This window comes from Eriocheir sinensis, chromosome 48 (genome assembly GCF_024679095.1).
Source record: "Eriocheir sinensis breed Jianghai 21 chromosome 48, ASM2467909v1, whole genome shotgun sequence".
Lineage (NCBI taxonomy): Eukaryota > Metazoa > Arthropoda > Malacostraca > Decapoda > Varunidae > Eriocheir > Eriocheir sinensis.
In genome coordinates, this window is record NC_066556.1 from 1,614,924 (window position 1) to 1,629,330 (window position 14,407).

Below are 14,407 nucleotides of genomic sequence, written 5' to 3' on the forward strand. Positions count from 1 at the left end.
CATAATCCATCGAAATCACATAACCCTCATATCATAAACTCTTCAAAAACAAAAACAATATTCTTCACAGTCATACAGTTCTAACAATCATCATTTCTTCAACAGCCACACTAGCGCGAAAATAATAACTTCAGAGCTTTGCGAGTCAACATCCTCCCCACCAACCAGCCATCAACACACACACACACACACACACACACACACACACACACACACACACACACACACACACACACACACACACACACACACTCGTATCCTTCGTAACAGGGGACGGAGTTGTTTTTCCACACACAGACACTCCACCTTGCTTACCTCTCCTAGCACTCTTGATCGTTCGATGGCGCATTAACACCGCGGGAACGAGGCGCAAACACTTCTACCCCGACCCTGAGAGACGTGGATAAATAAAGAAGACGAAGGAGAGGCCGAGGGCGGAGTAGGCTGAGGGGCGGGCAGGTAATGAGGCCTTACCTGGTCGTCCCTTACCTGACTCACGTGGGCATAAAACAAATATTGGTAATACCCACAAACTCATTATCATGGGAAGGCTATACAATGGTCAGGTTTCCCTCCCCCCCCCCCCACATTTTGTACCTTCTCTCCCTTCTCTCTTCTCTTCTTTTCTCTTCTCTCTCCCTCTCTCAAAATGTAAAACTACCCACGTCTTCATTACTCCCTTCAACCTTTATTTATTTTTCAATGTTTTAGCTTTATATCAATTAACTTCTCTTCCTCCTCCTCCTCCTCTTCTTCTTCCTCGTCCTTCTCCCCCTCTGCCCAGCTGGCCAGGTAAGGGGGTCATCATGTAATTAAGGGTGCTCACCTGGTCGCGTTTCTTCTCCCCAAATCGTTACCTTCATGGATTTTAATGTTTAGTCTCCCCTGGACGGCCCCCTCCCTCCATCCTCTGTCCCTTCCTTTCCTCTCCTCCATTCCTTTGCCTTCTGTCCCTTTCTCTCCTGCCTCCCTTCATTTACTGTCTACTCCTTCCTCCCCCTCCCTCCGTCCTCTGTCCCTCCCTTTCCTCTCCTCCATTCCGCATCTTCTGTCCTTTTCTCTTCTTTCCTTCCTCTACCCTCTGTCCCTTTCTCCTTTCTTGCCTCCCTTTCTGTACTGTTTCTCCCTATCTCCCTTTTACCTACTGTCCGTCTCCCTGTCTCTCTCCCTTTCTCTTTCTCTCCCCTTTTTATTACTTCCTCTTGACAGCAATTCATAAGCGGGGAAACGAGATGAAGAGGAAATTAAGTTGTTATAGAAGAGCAAAAGATAATTGGAAGGGGATGGACAGAAAGAACAGAAGGAGGAGGTGGAAGAGAAGAAAAGAGGTGTAAGAAGATGAGATAAATATACATAGATAGATAAAGGAAAAAAAGAAGACATGAGAAATAATTTTAGAAGAGAAAAAAAAGCAAAAATAAAGCAAATAAAAATAAGAAAAAGCAGAGGTGAAAATACAGGAAAAAGTAGAAAAAAAGAAGAAGAAGAAAAAGAAGGAAAAATAAAACAAAAACAACAAAACAAGAAGAAAACAAGAAAACAAGAGCAAATACAAGAACAAGTAATAGAAGACGAAGAAAAAAAAAGACGACAAAGAAGAAAAAGAAGAAGAAAAAGAGGAGGAGGAAGAAGAAGAAGAAGAAGAGGGGTACTGACGCCAGCTCACGATAATCAGCAACACCTTGATAGATTGTGTCCAGGGCGCGCCAGGTATCCACAGGTTAATTAAATGTTTACGACACACCCTCACGTGAAGCAGGTGGGGAGGAGGAGGAGGAGGAGGAGGAGGAGGAGGAGGAGGAAAAGAGGTAGAAGAGCAGCAGGATAAAGGAGAAGAAGATGAGAAAGAGTACAAAGACGAGGACGAAGAGGAGGAAGAGGAAGAATAAGAAGAGGAGGAGGAGGAGGAGGAGGAGAAGGGTTACGAGTAGGCAAGGAGGGGTTAGGGAAGGAAGAGGAATGATGGGAGGAAAGTAGGAAGACATGAATCAGCAGGGAGGAAGGAGGGAAGGAGATGGAGGGATAAACAATGAAGGGGAGAGAGAGGGAGAGAGAGGCAGGGAGGGAGAGGAGTCACGAGGGTAGAAGGGTGAATGAAGGGTGAAGGGAGAGTAAAGGGAGAGTAAGATAGTCATGAAAGAGCAGGTGTTTTTAAGTTACCTTTCCCCCCCTTACACACACACACACACACACACACACACACACACACACGCACACACTCATTTTTTTTCTTTTAATAATGTAAAAATTGATCTATTGAAAATTATCGACAAATAAATTTAAAAGTTCATCAGGCAATAAATAAATTATATATCGTGAGAGAGAGAGAGAGAGAGAGAGAGAGAGAGAGAGAGAGAGAGAGAGAGAGAGAGAGAGAGAGAGAGAGATACTATAGTGTACAGAGAAATAAAGAACAGAGAGAATAGAGAAAGAAAGACAAAATAGAAGAAAATAAAAAAAATAAAAACAAAGAAAAAGAGAAAAGATAGAAGGAAAACATAAACAAGGGACAGAGAAAGAGAAAAAAATGAGAAATGAGAAAAAAAAATCAAAGGAAAGTAGGAAAGAGAGAAGAAACATAACCAGAGGAGAGAAAAAGAGAAAAAAAAGAGAAATGAGAAATAAAAGAGAAAAAAAAGAGAACTGATTGAGCGTCCCTTGGAATGTGTGACCATCGCGTGTTCATCTCCGTCCCCTGCGAGTGTCAGGATGATGGATGCGTCTCCCTCATTTTTACGTCACTCCCACGAAGGGGCCGCGGACATCCCTTGGGCGGGGCGGCCTGTCGAGGGTAGCCTGCAGGTTGCGCCCGTGCCAGACTAACCCCGCCCCGCCCCGCCCCGCCCCAGGACTTCTCTCCCTCTCCCTCTCTCTCTCTCTCTCTCTCTCTCTCTCTCTCTCTCTCTCTCTCTTCGCGTCCTTAGTAACAAGCCTCGAGTCCTACAAAGACATGGGAATAAGAAGGATTATGTTTGCCTTGTGTACCTGTGGGTTTACCTGTGTGTGTGTGTGTGTGTGTGTGTGTGTGTGTGTGTGTGTGTGTGTGTGTGTGTGTGTGTCGCTCTCTCTCTCTCTCTCTCTCTCTCTCTCTCTCTCTCTCTCTCTCTCTCTCTCTCTCTCTCTCTCTCTCTCTCGATATGCCTCATTTTTTCTTGCATTTTTTAGGCTTTTCTTTTAATAGAGTGACCAGGAAAAAAAAAATATTGAAAGGTTAAATTTTTGTCCTCCTCCTCCTCCTCCTCCTCCTCCGGTAACCTTCTGTTCAGTCGAGCTTAACCTTGATCCTCCCACACGAGACAACTTTTCTCTCTCTCTCTCTCTCTCTCTCTCTCTCTCTCTTATCCTATTATCTTTTATGGGGACTAGCAGGGCATCAGTTTTTATTTCGGCAATGTTAAGGTTCTGACCCCTGGCTAGGAACCATAGGGTATGTGTGGTCTGGCTCTCTTTATTGCTCTCTCTCTCTCTCTCTCTCTCTCTCTCTCTCTCTCTCTCTCTCTCTCTCTCTCTCTCTGTGATATAATAAAACAAACAATAAAATACACCAGAAAAGACATGATTGACGAAATTAATAAAACTTCAGGTTAATAAAGGTAAGAAAAGGCTATAAAAAGAACAAAAAGAAATATAAATAACAATAAAATAAAGCAGAAAAGAAGTGACTAACGAAATACATAAGTCTTCAGGTGATTACAGGTAAGAAAAAGCAAATAAAGACGAAATACTAAACAAAAGTAAAGCATAAGAGAACAGACAAACAAACAGACCAGGAAGAAGAAACATACCAAGGTTACGAGAAAGAAACTCAGATACAACAGCGGGAAGGAAGAAGGAGGAAGAAGAAGAGAAGGAAGGAAGAAAGGGAAGCAGAAGAAAGGATACACACACACACACACACACACACACACACACACACACACACACACACACCTGCCCACACACACACGGGGAGGGTCAAGGATGCGGCCACACACCTGCCCTAATCACTGCACCGACAGGTATGAACTAGGAGGAGTTTTTATCCAGTTACCTTTCCTGGAGGCAAGGGAGGAGTGGAGCAGTGGAGGAATGAAGGAGTGGAGGATGGAGTGGAGGGAATTTGAGAAGGGTAGGAGTTAGTAGAATGAAGTCAAGGGTAGGAACGAGGAATGGCAAGGCAAGGGCGAAGAAAAATATAAAGTAAAAATTATTTGCATTGAATTGGAGATAAAATGAGTAGGGTTGGAAAGCACGTAAGTAAATAAGGCATAAGGAAGCAGAGTCAAATAAAGGATAACCGAGGCCCGAACAGAAATAAAGCGAGAAGGAAAATAGAAGATAAACAGTATTTGCATTGACTTTGGGGATGATGCATGGAGGAAAGGAAAATGGAGGAAAGGAAATAAATAAAAATGACAAATGAAAGCAGAATTAAAGCAAAGAGAAGCAAGAGAAAAGAAAAAGAAAAGAAAACAGTATTTGCATTGAATTGGGGATTAAAAAAAGGAGGGTAGGAAAGGGAAGGAAAATAAATAAATAAAATAAAAGATAGAAGGAAGAAGCAGGATCAAGTAAGGGATAGGCAAGGCAAGACAAGTGAAACGAAATAATGCGAGACGAAAAACAAAAGAGAATAGATTTGCAAGGAATTGGAAAGAATCGATTTAGCGGAAAAGGAAGGTTGGAGGGAGTGAGGAAAGAAAACAAATAAACAGAAGAAAGCAGAATCAGGTAAAAGATTAAAGATAAGAAGTTAGAAGTTAGAAAAAAATATAGAAAAACAGTATTTGCAAAGAACTGGAAAGGTAACACTGAAGAAGCTGAAGGCGAGGGGAAAGGAAATAGAAATGGAGAAAGAAAAATGAAGTTAAAGATAAGCATGAGAAGGCAAACGAGAAGAAATTATCGAGAAAACTCTTGGCGAGGGAAGGAGAGAAGACTTGAGATGACAGCAAGACGGACAGTGCAGAAAGGGAAGGAGGAAATTTGAGAAGAATGTAAAACTAAGAAGAATGAAGTTATGAATAGCCAAGTTAATGAATGTGGGGAAAATATTAAATGAAGAAAGAGAAGATATAGAGAGACACAGAAGAGGAAGGATGGAAGGAGAAAATGAGAAGATAAGAAGATAAGAAGAATAAAGAAATGAATAGGAAAGTTAATGAAAGCAAGGGAAATAATATAACCATTGAGAATTAAGGAGTAGGGGAGAAAAGAGAGAGAGAGAGAGAAGATTCAAAGAGACACAGAAGAGGGAGGATGGAAGGAGAAAATGCGAAGATAAGAAGATAAGAAGAATAAAGAAATGAAGAGGAAAGTTAATGAAGGCAAGGGAAATAATATAACCATTGAGAATTAAGGAGTAGGGGAGAAAAGAGAGAGAGAGAGAAGATTTAAAGAGACACAGAAGAGGAAGGATGGAAGGAGAAAATGAGAAGATAAGAAGATAAGAAGAATAAAGAAATGAATAGGCAAGTTAATGAAAGCAAGGGAAATAATATAACCATTGAGAATTAAGGAGTAGGGGAGAAAAGAGAGAGAGAGAGAAGATTTAAAGAGACACAGAAGAGGAAGGATGGAAGGAGAAAATGAGAAGATAAGAAGATAAGAAGAATAAAGAAATGAATAGGCAAGTTAATGAAAGCAAGGGAAATAATATAACCATTGAGAATTAAGGAGTAGGGGAGAAGAGAGAGAGAGAAGATTTAAAGAGACACAGAAGAGGGAAGAAGGAAAGAAGAAAATGAGAAGAAGATAAGCGTAAGAAGAAGAAAGTTACGAACAGACAAGGCAAGGAAAGTGAGCAAAATAAATATTAAAACCATTGAGCATTAAGAAGTACGAGAGAAGAGAGAGGAGAATACAGGAGACAAAAGAGGAAGAAGGGAATGAGGAAACTTGAGAAGAATATAAAACAAAGAAGAAGAATAACGTTACGAATAGACAAGGAGAGGAAAGCGAGGAAGAAAAATAACAGAACCATTGCGTATTAAGGAGTAAGAGAGAAGAATGGGACGCGTTAACGATATAAAAAAAAGGAGGAAAGGAGGAAACTGGAGAATTTAATGAGATAAGAAGAATAAAGATATGAATAGGCAAGAGGCGTTAAGCGAGCAAAAAAATATTAAAACCATTGAGTATTAAGGAGTAAGATGAGTTTAGGAGACATGAAGACAGGGAGGACAGAAATTATGAAGGGGAGTGGGAGGAAGGACAGAGGAGCCAAGGACAACTTTAATACAAAATTCCTCTCTCTATATATTTCCCCGGCGTGGGCTGTGAAGATAAAATACGATCAACATGTAATGAAAAGGAACATGTAGCTTTTATTATTATTATTATTTTTTACTTAAGTACAGCGTTGTCTGGCTGATCATAATGCAAGGAGACGTTAGTATTTTATTTACTTATTTTGACACTGAAGAAATTATGTAAACCTATCCCTTGGTTGACAATGTACGACAGATAGATAGATAGGTAGATAGATAGATAGATAAATAGGAGCGGGCGAGTAGCGGGCTTTTTTTTATTGTTTACTTTTTTTGTGCCCTTGTGCTGTCTCCTTTGCTGTAAAAAAAAATATATAAAAAATAAATAAATAGGTAGATAGATAGATAGATAGATAGATATAGATAAAGGATCATCCAAATTAAGCCCACATAGAACACATCACACTCCATAAGAAAAAAAAAATCTATTTGCAAGGAATTAGAAAGAAAATATGAAGAGAAAAAGGAAAGAAGGAGGAAAGGAAATTAATCAAAGGTAAAAGAAAGCAAAACCAAGTCAAAAAAAGATGAAAAAAATGGATAGATAGATAGTATAAAAAACATGCTGGATAGATCGATAGTATGATAGTATGAAAATGGATAGAGAGAGAGAGAGAGAGAGAGAGAGAGAGAGAGAGAGAACAGATCAACTTACCCCACGTAGAGCGCATCAAACCCCATGTAATGACTTCACTATCCCTACCAACAGGCGCATAAGCAGACCTCGTGTACTCGCTGGTGTGTGTGTGTAAGTATGTGTGTATGTGTGTGTGTGTGTGTGTGTGTGTGTGTGTGTGTGTGTGTGTGTATTAACCTAACCTTCCACCTCCATCTCGCCTCTCCCATCACTCCCCACGCCCCACGCTGCCTCATGCATAAACATATAAAACTCCGAATAATGACTCCGCGATCCTATCAACAGGTGTATGGAGCCTATGTACACGCCTGAATGTATCTATTAAGGTATCAGCCAATCTATATTTCGCCTCATCCCTCACCGTGACCGCCCCCTCGTGCAAAAGGAAGAAACATGACGTAAAGGAATGATTAAAGTAAGCGGGACAGAATAGGCTTGTTAATTATATAAGGAAGATGCATTTGTCTCGCGGTAGGAGGAAGAGGAGGAGAGGGAGAGGAGAGGAGTGGTCTTTTCGTCTCCTCCCCCCCCCCTCCCCCCCCCCCTCCCTGTCGCCACGCCAAGTAAGGGCCAGAGGGACCTTTTCCTGATGGCGTTCACTCCCTTTTGAGGTCACCTGGAGGGCCCCGAGTACCTGATGGGGAACGAGACCTCAAGGAACGTAATGAAGGGGAAGGAGTCGCGTCGCCCTTCCTCCACCCTCTTCCTGAGCACTCCACCTCTCCACTGATCTTCTTCTCTCCATATTTACTTTGTCTTCCACTTCCACTCCACATCAAGGAACGTAATGAAGTGGAAGAATTCTGGTTGCCCTTCCTCCACCTTAAGCCTTCCACCCTCTTCCTGAGCACTCCACCTCTCCACTGATCTCCCTCTCTCTTTATTTACTTTGTCTTCCACTTGCATTCCACTTCACTCCACTCTACTTCAAGGAACTAAATTAGGAAGAGAAAATTCGATTACATTCCCTCCCTCCACTTCCTTCCTCTTCCTGACCTCTCCACCTCTCCACTATCTTTCTCTCTCTTTACTTTGTCTCTCACTCCACTTCACCCAACTCCACCCAAAGAAATTAAATAAAGAGAAGAAACTTGGATTACCTCCTCTCCATCTTCCACTCTCTTTCTGACCTTTATCCACTTTTCCACTAACCTGTCTCTCTCTCTCTCTCTCTCTCTCTCTCTTTACTTTGTCTCCCATGCGAACTCCCCTTCACTCCACCTAAAGAAACTAAACGAAGAGGCAAGACTTCAATTTCTTCCTTCCATCCACTTGCCGAACCCTCTTCCACACCTCTCCACTAACCTTTCTTTCTCTCTATTGCGTCTCTTTTCGTAACTTCACTCCACCTCAAGGAAATGAATGAAAAAAATAAAAGAGCATAAGACTTGAAGCACCTCCTCCTCCACCCTCTCCTCCACATCCTTTCTCCCGTCCATCTCTCTCTTTCTTCTCTCCTCCTCCACACTCTTCCACACGCTCCTCTCTTTTCTCCTCCCTAAATGAAGTGACTGACAAAATAAAATAAAAAAATTCAGGTAAACACAAGTAAGAAAAGAAAAGAAAAGAAAATATCTAACACTTAATACTTCTCTTCTCTTCTCTTTACCCTTGCTCACCTCTCCTCACTCTCTCTCTCTTCACTGCCTCTCCTCAACGCACTCCACTCCCACTTTTTATCCTCTCCACACCCCTGAGGAATGAGTAACCAGGAGACTCGGAGCGGCTGAAGAAGGAGAGAAGCAGAGGGAGATAATGAGAGATAAGCAAAAGCGGAGGATATAGGGAAAGGCAAGCGCCAGGTAAGGCCGGGCGGGATGAATGATAGGGTGGCGGAGGGCGCGGGCTTGTCAACACACCGACGCCCTGCACGCCACAGAAGGGAGCGAGAAATGGCTCTTAAGTGGCGGCAAAGAACTATAATCAATGCGCTGTGAGATTCCTTCATTAGCACGTTGATGAGTCTTAAGGGAACGCACCAACTAAAGGCTTCGTGATGTTTTTTTCTTTCTTTTTCTCCTCTCGTTCGTACTCGTAAATTCTGAGTAGTTTATGAAGAGGAGGAATGGAAATACCCCCTTTGATTTTAATTGTGTGTTCTAGTAAAGGCAGAATGATTAAGTTACTTCCTCCACGGTCTGTTTATCCCTATCTATTCCTTTCGCTATCCATCTATCCCTCACCCCTCTTATCCTTATTCCTTCTGCTAATCCATCTACCCCTTCCTCCTTCTTATCCTGACTTCTATCCATCTATCCCTTCCTCGCTCTAATCCTCACTCCTATCCATCTATCCCTTCCTTCTTCTAATCCTCACTTCTATCTATCTATCCCTTCCTTCCTTTTATCCTGACTTCTATCTATCTATCCCTTCCTTCTTCTAATCCTCACTTCTATCCATCCATCCCTTCGTCCCTTATCCTCACCCTTTCACGCTCCGTTTATCCCTTCGTTGTCCATCCGAATAAACTCTACGCTATATACTACTCTATATAGACGTTTTAAGAGCTCGCTGTACCTGGGCGTTGCTGCTTCTTCCTGTTTGCTCCGTTGCTCACCTTGGCTATAACGCAAAAAATATATATACGCCGGGAAAAGTTTAGGAGAGTCGGAGTATTTTAAGTGAATATATAAAATGGAGGAAGAAGAAAGTTATGGGTACAAGAAAATCTATCGCGTTTTGCTCGCCTCAAGAAATAGATACAAAAAAAAGTACTATACGTTAAAGAAAATGTAAATTGTCGAGAGTACCAAAAGTGAATAGATAAAATCGGGAATAAAGTTGCAAAGGGAAGGGAAATATTTTAGGCCATTCATAAAACCACCACAAAAACCGACTATGCAATTTTTTTTCAATTTTTTTTCCTCCACTAAAAAAACTCCCTTATTCTTCCCTTCCCTTCCTGTCCTACTCCTCCTCCTTTTCCCTTTCTCCTCTTTTTTTCCTTCTCCTTTTTCTTTCTTATCTTTCTCCTATTTTTTTCTTTTTTTTCCTCCACTAAAAAAAATCCCTTCATCTTTCCTTCCCTTCCTGTCCTCCTCTTCCTCCTCCTTTTCCCTTTCACTTTTTTTTCTTCTTTCTTTCTCCTTTTTTTATTTTTTAACCTCACTAAACAGCTCTCCTCTCCTCCTCTCCTTTCCTCCTCTCCTTTCTGTCCTCCTCCTCCTCCTCCTCCTCCTTTTCCCTTCCTTTATTTGTTTACCTGTCACCTTACCTGGCTCCTCTTCTCTCTTCTCTTTATTTACCTCTTTTTTCCTTCATTAACCTTCTCAGAAAACTTTCCCTTTCATACCCTTTGCCTCAGTAACCTTGCATATCCTTTTCCGTTCCTTCTCCATCCCTTCTATTCTGCTTCTCCATCTCTACCTTCTTATTCTTGTATTTCTTTTTTATTTCTTTTTATTTCCTTACACTATAAAACGGTCTCTTCTTTTTGTTGCTTCATAAACAGACTAAGTAATTTTGCATCTCCCTTCTGTCTATCTTCTTTTCTTCTATTCTATTTTTTTCTCGTCTCCTCTATTCCGTTTCTTCTCTTTCTGCAACTCTTCTATTCTCGCATTTCCTGTATTCCTCTCCATCCCCTCTACTCTACTACCCTGTCTCTTCTATTACTTCTTTACAGCTCTACATATCCCTCCCTCTGACTCATAAATTCCATCACCCTAACAAGCAATACATATATTTTCCCTTCCTCATCCTCAGTACACCCACCTCCCTTCCTTTTCCAGTCCATTCCTCTCTTTATCCTTTCTCCGTCTTTTCTAGTTCACTGCCTTACACTCCCAAACACTCTATTAACCTAAGAAGCAATACATATGTTCTCCTTTCCGTATCGTCAGTATAGAATCCAATCTCCTTTCTTTACTTTACTCCGTTTTTTTCTGCTTCATCTCTTTTCACTCTTAAACACTTCCTCTCACTCACTCTCAAACTCCATTAACCTTCCAAGCGACTCCTCCCTTTCCCTCACTTATCCTTCCCTTCTGTCCCTCTCTATCTCCCTCTTATCTACCACCACTCGCCATTAACCGTTCCATTTACTCCTTTCCCTCCACCTCTCAGCTCAGGCACCCCTCCACCCTGCCCTGTCCTTTCGTAATCTGCCAGCTGCTCTCTCCTCGCTGTCTCCCTCCCCGACAACGCCCCGGCAATGTAGTACTCACAGTCTTTCAAGCTTGTGCAGGTCCTGGAAGGCGCCCTGCTCGATGGTGTGCAGCTTGTTGTCGTGGAGTTGCCTGTAGAGGGAAGATGAGATTGGTTAGCGAGTGTTGGCTGGGTGGGAAAGATATGAGAAGGGAGTGAGAGAGGAGGAGGAGGATAAGGAAGTAAGATAGGTGAGTGTTGGCTGGAAGATGAGGTTTGGTAGTGACTGTTGACGGGTTGGTTGGGAGGAGAAGAGATGAGAAGGGAGTGAGAGAGGCGGAGGTGGATAAGGAAGTAAGATTGGTGAGTGAGTGTTGGTTGGGTGAGGAAGAGAGAAGAGAAGGGAAAGAAAGAGGAGAGGAAGAGGAAGGGATGTAGTTGAGCAAGTAAGGAGTGGAAGGTAAGGTAAAGGAAGAAAATGAGAAAAAAAGGAGGGCAGGAATATATGAGGAACAATGAAAAAGAGAAAATAAGGGAAAGAAGAATGAAAGAAAAGAAAGAAAGGGAAGGAAATGGAAAGAAGCAATTAAGAAGGGTAGACAGAAAGGAAAAAAATAAAGAAAACAATGAAGATGAAAGAAAAAAAAAAGGTCACGTTAAACAAAAAAAACTAGGAACAAGTAGAAGTTAAGGAAAGATGGGAAACGAGAAAAGGTATACAAGAATATGAAAGAAGAAGGCAGCTTAGTTAGGGAGGAAGAATGAAACGGAGAGAAAAAAAAAGAAGGGACAGAAAAAAAGGGAAAAGGGAGGTGATCAAATAAGGAGACATGGGAGGAAGGAAGAACAGGAAGAAGGAGGAGGAGGAGGAGGAGGAGGAAGAGGAGGAGGAAGCTCGTGTCACCTTCTACGGCGTCTTCCTGTCCTTACGCTATCCAATAAGACTTCGTTAGTTCGTCAATTTTCGCGATAATTTCCGGCGATCGAGAGTACAAAAACGTTTCTCTATGCAAATGTTTGTTTTGGGTGTCAGCGATCCCTCGTTTTTTAGCCCTTCCGCCCCTCAAAAGTCTCCTTCCCGGCCATTCCTATGCTGGACCAACACTCTCGGGGCCTTGACGCGTATATTTCACCCAGCTGTCACGCCCCACCTTGTAGTTATTCATGTATTTGTCTCGCTTTTCCGGGCACTCCTTGTCCCCCACCTGCTCACTCTCCTTGTTAACCTGTCACCAAATACCTGCCCTTGCTTACCACCTCCTTCCTACCTGTCACCACTCCTCTTCTTCCTTTTCTCTTGTTTTTTACCTGTCCCATACCTGTCCTCCTTCTCCCTTTCCTCTCTCCTATTCAAGTTGTTACCATACCTACCCTTCCCTTCCCTTCTTCCTCCCTGCCCATTCCTGGTCTTCTTCTTATCACACCCCTTCCTTTCCCCTTTCCCCTTCCCCTTTTTACTCTTTCTCTCTGTCTCCTTGCAACCAACCACACCTTCCTCTTACCTCTTCAACTCTTCTCGTTTTTCTCTTCCTCTTCTCCTTTCCTTTTATTTAACTATCTCCCTTTCCTCTCCTTCATTTCTTTCTCCCTTCCCCTTCCTCCTTTCCCCTCTCCGTGTCTCCTTGCTACCTCTTCCACTCTTCTTTTCCTCTTCCTCTTCTCCCTTCCTCTTTTCTCTGTCTATTTGTCCTTCCTCTCCCTCCTCCTTCCTTTACCTGCCCCTCTTCTCCTTCCCCCCTTCCCCTCTCTCCTCTTCTCCTCTCCTCACACCTCCATTCTTCTTCCATCATTCTTCCTCTCTCCTCCTCTCCTCCCACACCTTCAGCCTAAGAGAGCAGCTAAAGATCGTGTTACTCTCATCTCTCAAATTCTTCTCGCATTTAGTGTAGCCCCCGCCCTTCCTGCCGATGGTCCGAGGCGTGTGGGCGTGCTGGGCGGGGCGCTGGCACTGCTTAGCATACCTCCCAGGCGGCCAGACCCAGCTTGTGAATGAAGGGGAAGAGTGAATGGAGCGAACGATAGCCGATGCCGCGTTCTCTCTCTCTCTGTTTTCTTTTTTTTATTCTTTCTTTCTTTTGTTCGTTCGTTCGTTGTTTCTCTTTTTCCTTCTTTATTTTTTTCTCATTTGTTCTTTTCTGTCTTTCTTCCTTTCGCTTTCCTTTCTTTTCCTTTACTTCCTTCTCTTTCTTTCCTTTTTTTTCTCTCTTTCTTTCCTTTCTTTCTTTTTGTATTTCTCTCTCCCCCTCTCTCTTTTTTTTCTCTCCCTTTTCTTTCTTTCCTTCCTTCATTCTTTCTCTCCTTCTTCCTCTTATCTCGCTCAAAACATTAAAAAACAAACAAAGATAACAAACACCCGATACAACCAACACACACACACACAAACACAAACAGTCCACAAACACAAACACAAACACACACACACACACAAACACAAACAGTCCACAAACACAAACACACACATACACACACAAACACAAACACACAAACACAAACACACACACACACAAACACAAACAGTCCACAAACACAAACACACAAACACACACACACAAACACACACACACACACAAACTGATCCACGCCATTACCGAAGCGTTAGAAAAATCATCCACTTTTATACAGGCCACAAATCACCGGCTTATCGAGGAATATACGAGGTGCCCAACACACAATGCAATAACCCATCCCCGCGCGCCGCCCCGAGGAGCGCCCCCGCCGTCCCCACACAACAACAAAATCGCGCATGATCGTAACTAACACAGTCGCCGCCAGAGGTCGCCCACCCAACCGACTTGAACTCACACTCGGCAAAAACATCACCTCGATCGACCCCGGACGCGCCCCTCCCTGCCCAGGCACCTCGACGGGGGTGGGAGACGAATACTTGGAGCGGTCTGAGGTGAGGTGTGGGTGTGAGGAGTGCTGAGGGAAGGGCAAAGGGGGTACCAGTCAGCCACTACCCTTAGCCTATAGGAACTTAGACTGGCGTGGAAGACAGTACTTGAAGCCTTTGGAACAGTGTGTAAGGGATAAAGGAGCAAAAGGAAGGGCATAGAGGGTAAAAGCAAGCCTTGTGGGAGCCTAAAGTCAGTCTTGGAACCTCTATACTTGCTTTGGAAACGTATAGACGAAGCCTTCTGATGTGTGTGCGGGTGTGTGGGAGGGGGGGTTGTGGGGTAGAGGGAAGGACAAAGAGGGGTAAAAGTAAGCCTTGTGGGGGCCTAAAGTCAGTCTTGGAACCTCTACTTGCTTTGGAAACGTATAGACGAAGCCTTCTGATATGTGTGCGGGTGTGTGGGAGGGGCGGGTTGTGGGGTAGAGGGAGGACAAAGAAGGGTAGTTGTAAGCTTTATGAGAGTCGAAGTCACCACTATCTTTAGCCTGAGAACCTTGGCTTGCTTGGGAGACGAAAATATGAAACCTTTTGAGGTGTGTG

At 43.1% G+C, this 14,407-nt stretch overlaps 1 protein-coding gene across 1 annotated transcript in view; it reads right to left on the reverse strand.

The window, feature by feature from the left end:
- LOC126981393 (protein slit-like) overlaps positions 1-14,407 on the reverse strand; it is a gene marked incomplete at its 5' end in the record, with an annotated part of 119,182 nt that overhangs the window by 75,319 nt on the left and 29,456 nt on the right. The window contains one exon of the mRNA XM_050832411.1: positions 11,052-11,123. Coding sequence (XP_050688368.1) covers positions 11,052-11,123 — 72 coding nt within the window. The remainder of the gene's footprint in view (positions 1-11,051; positions 11,124-14,407) is intronic.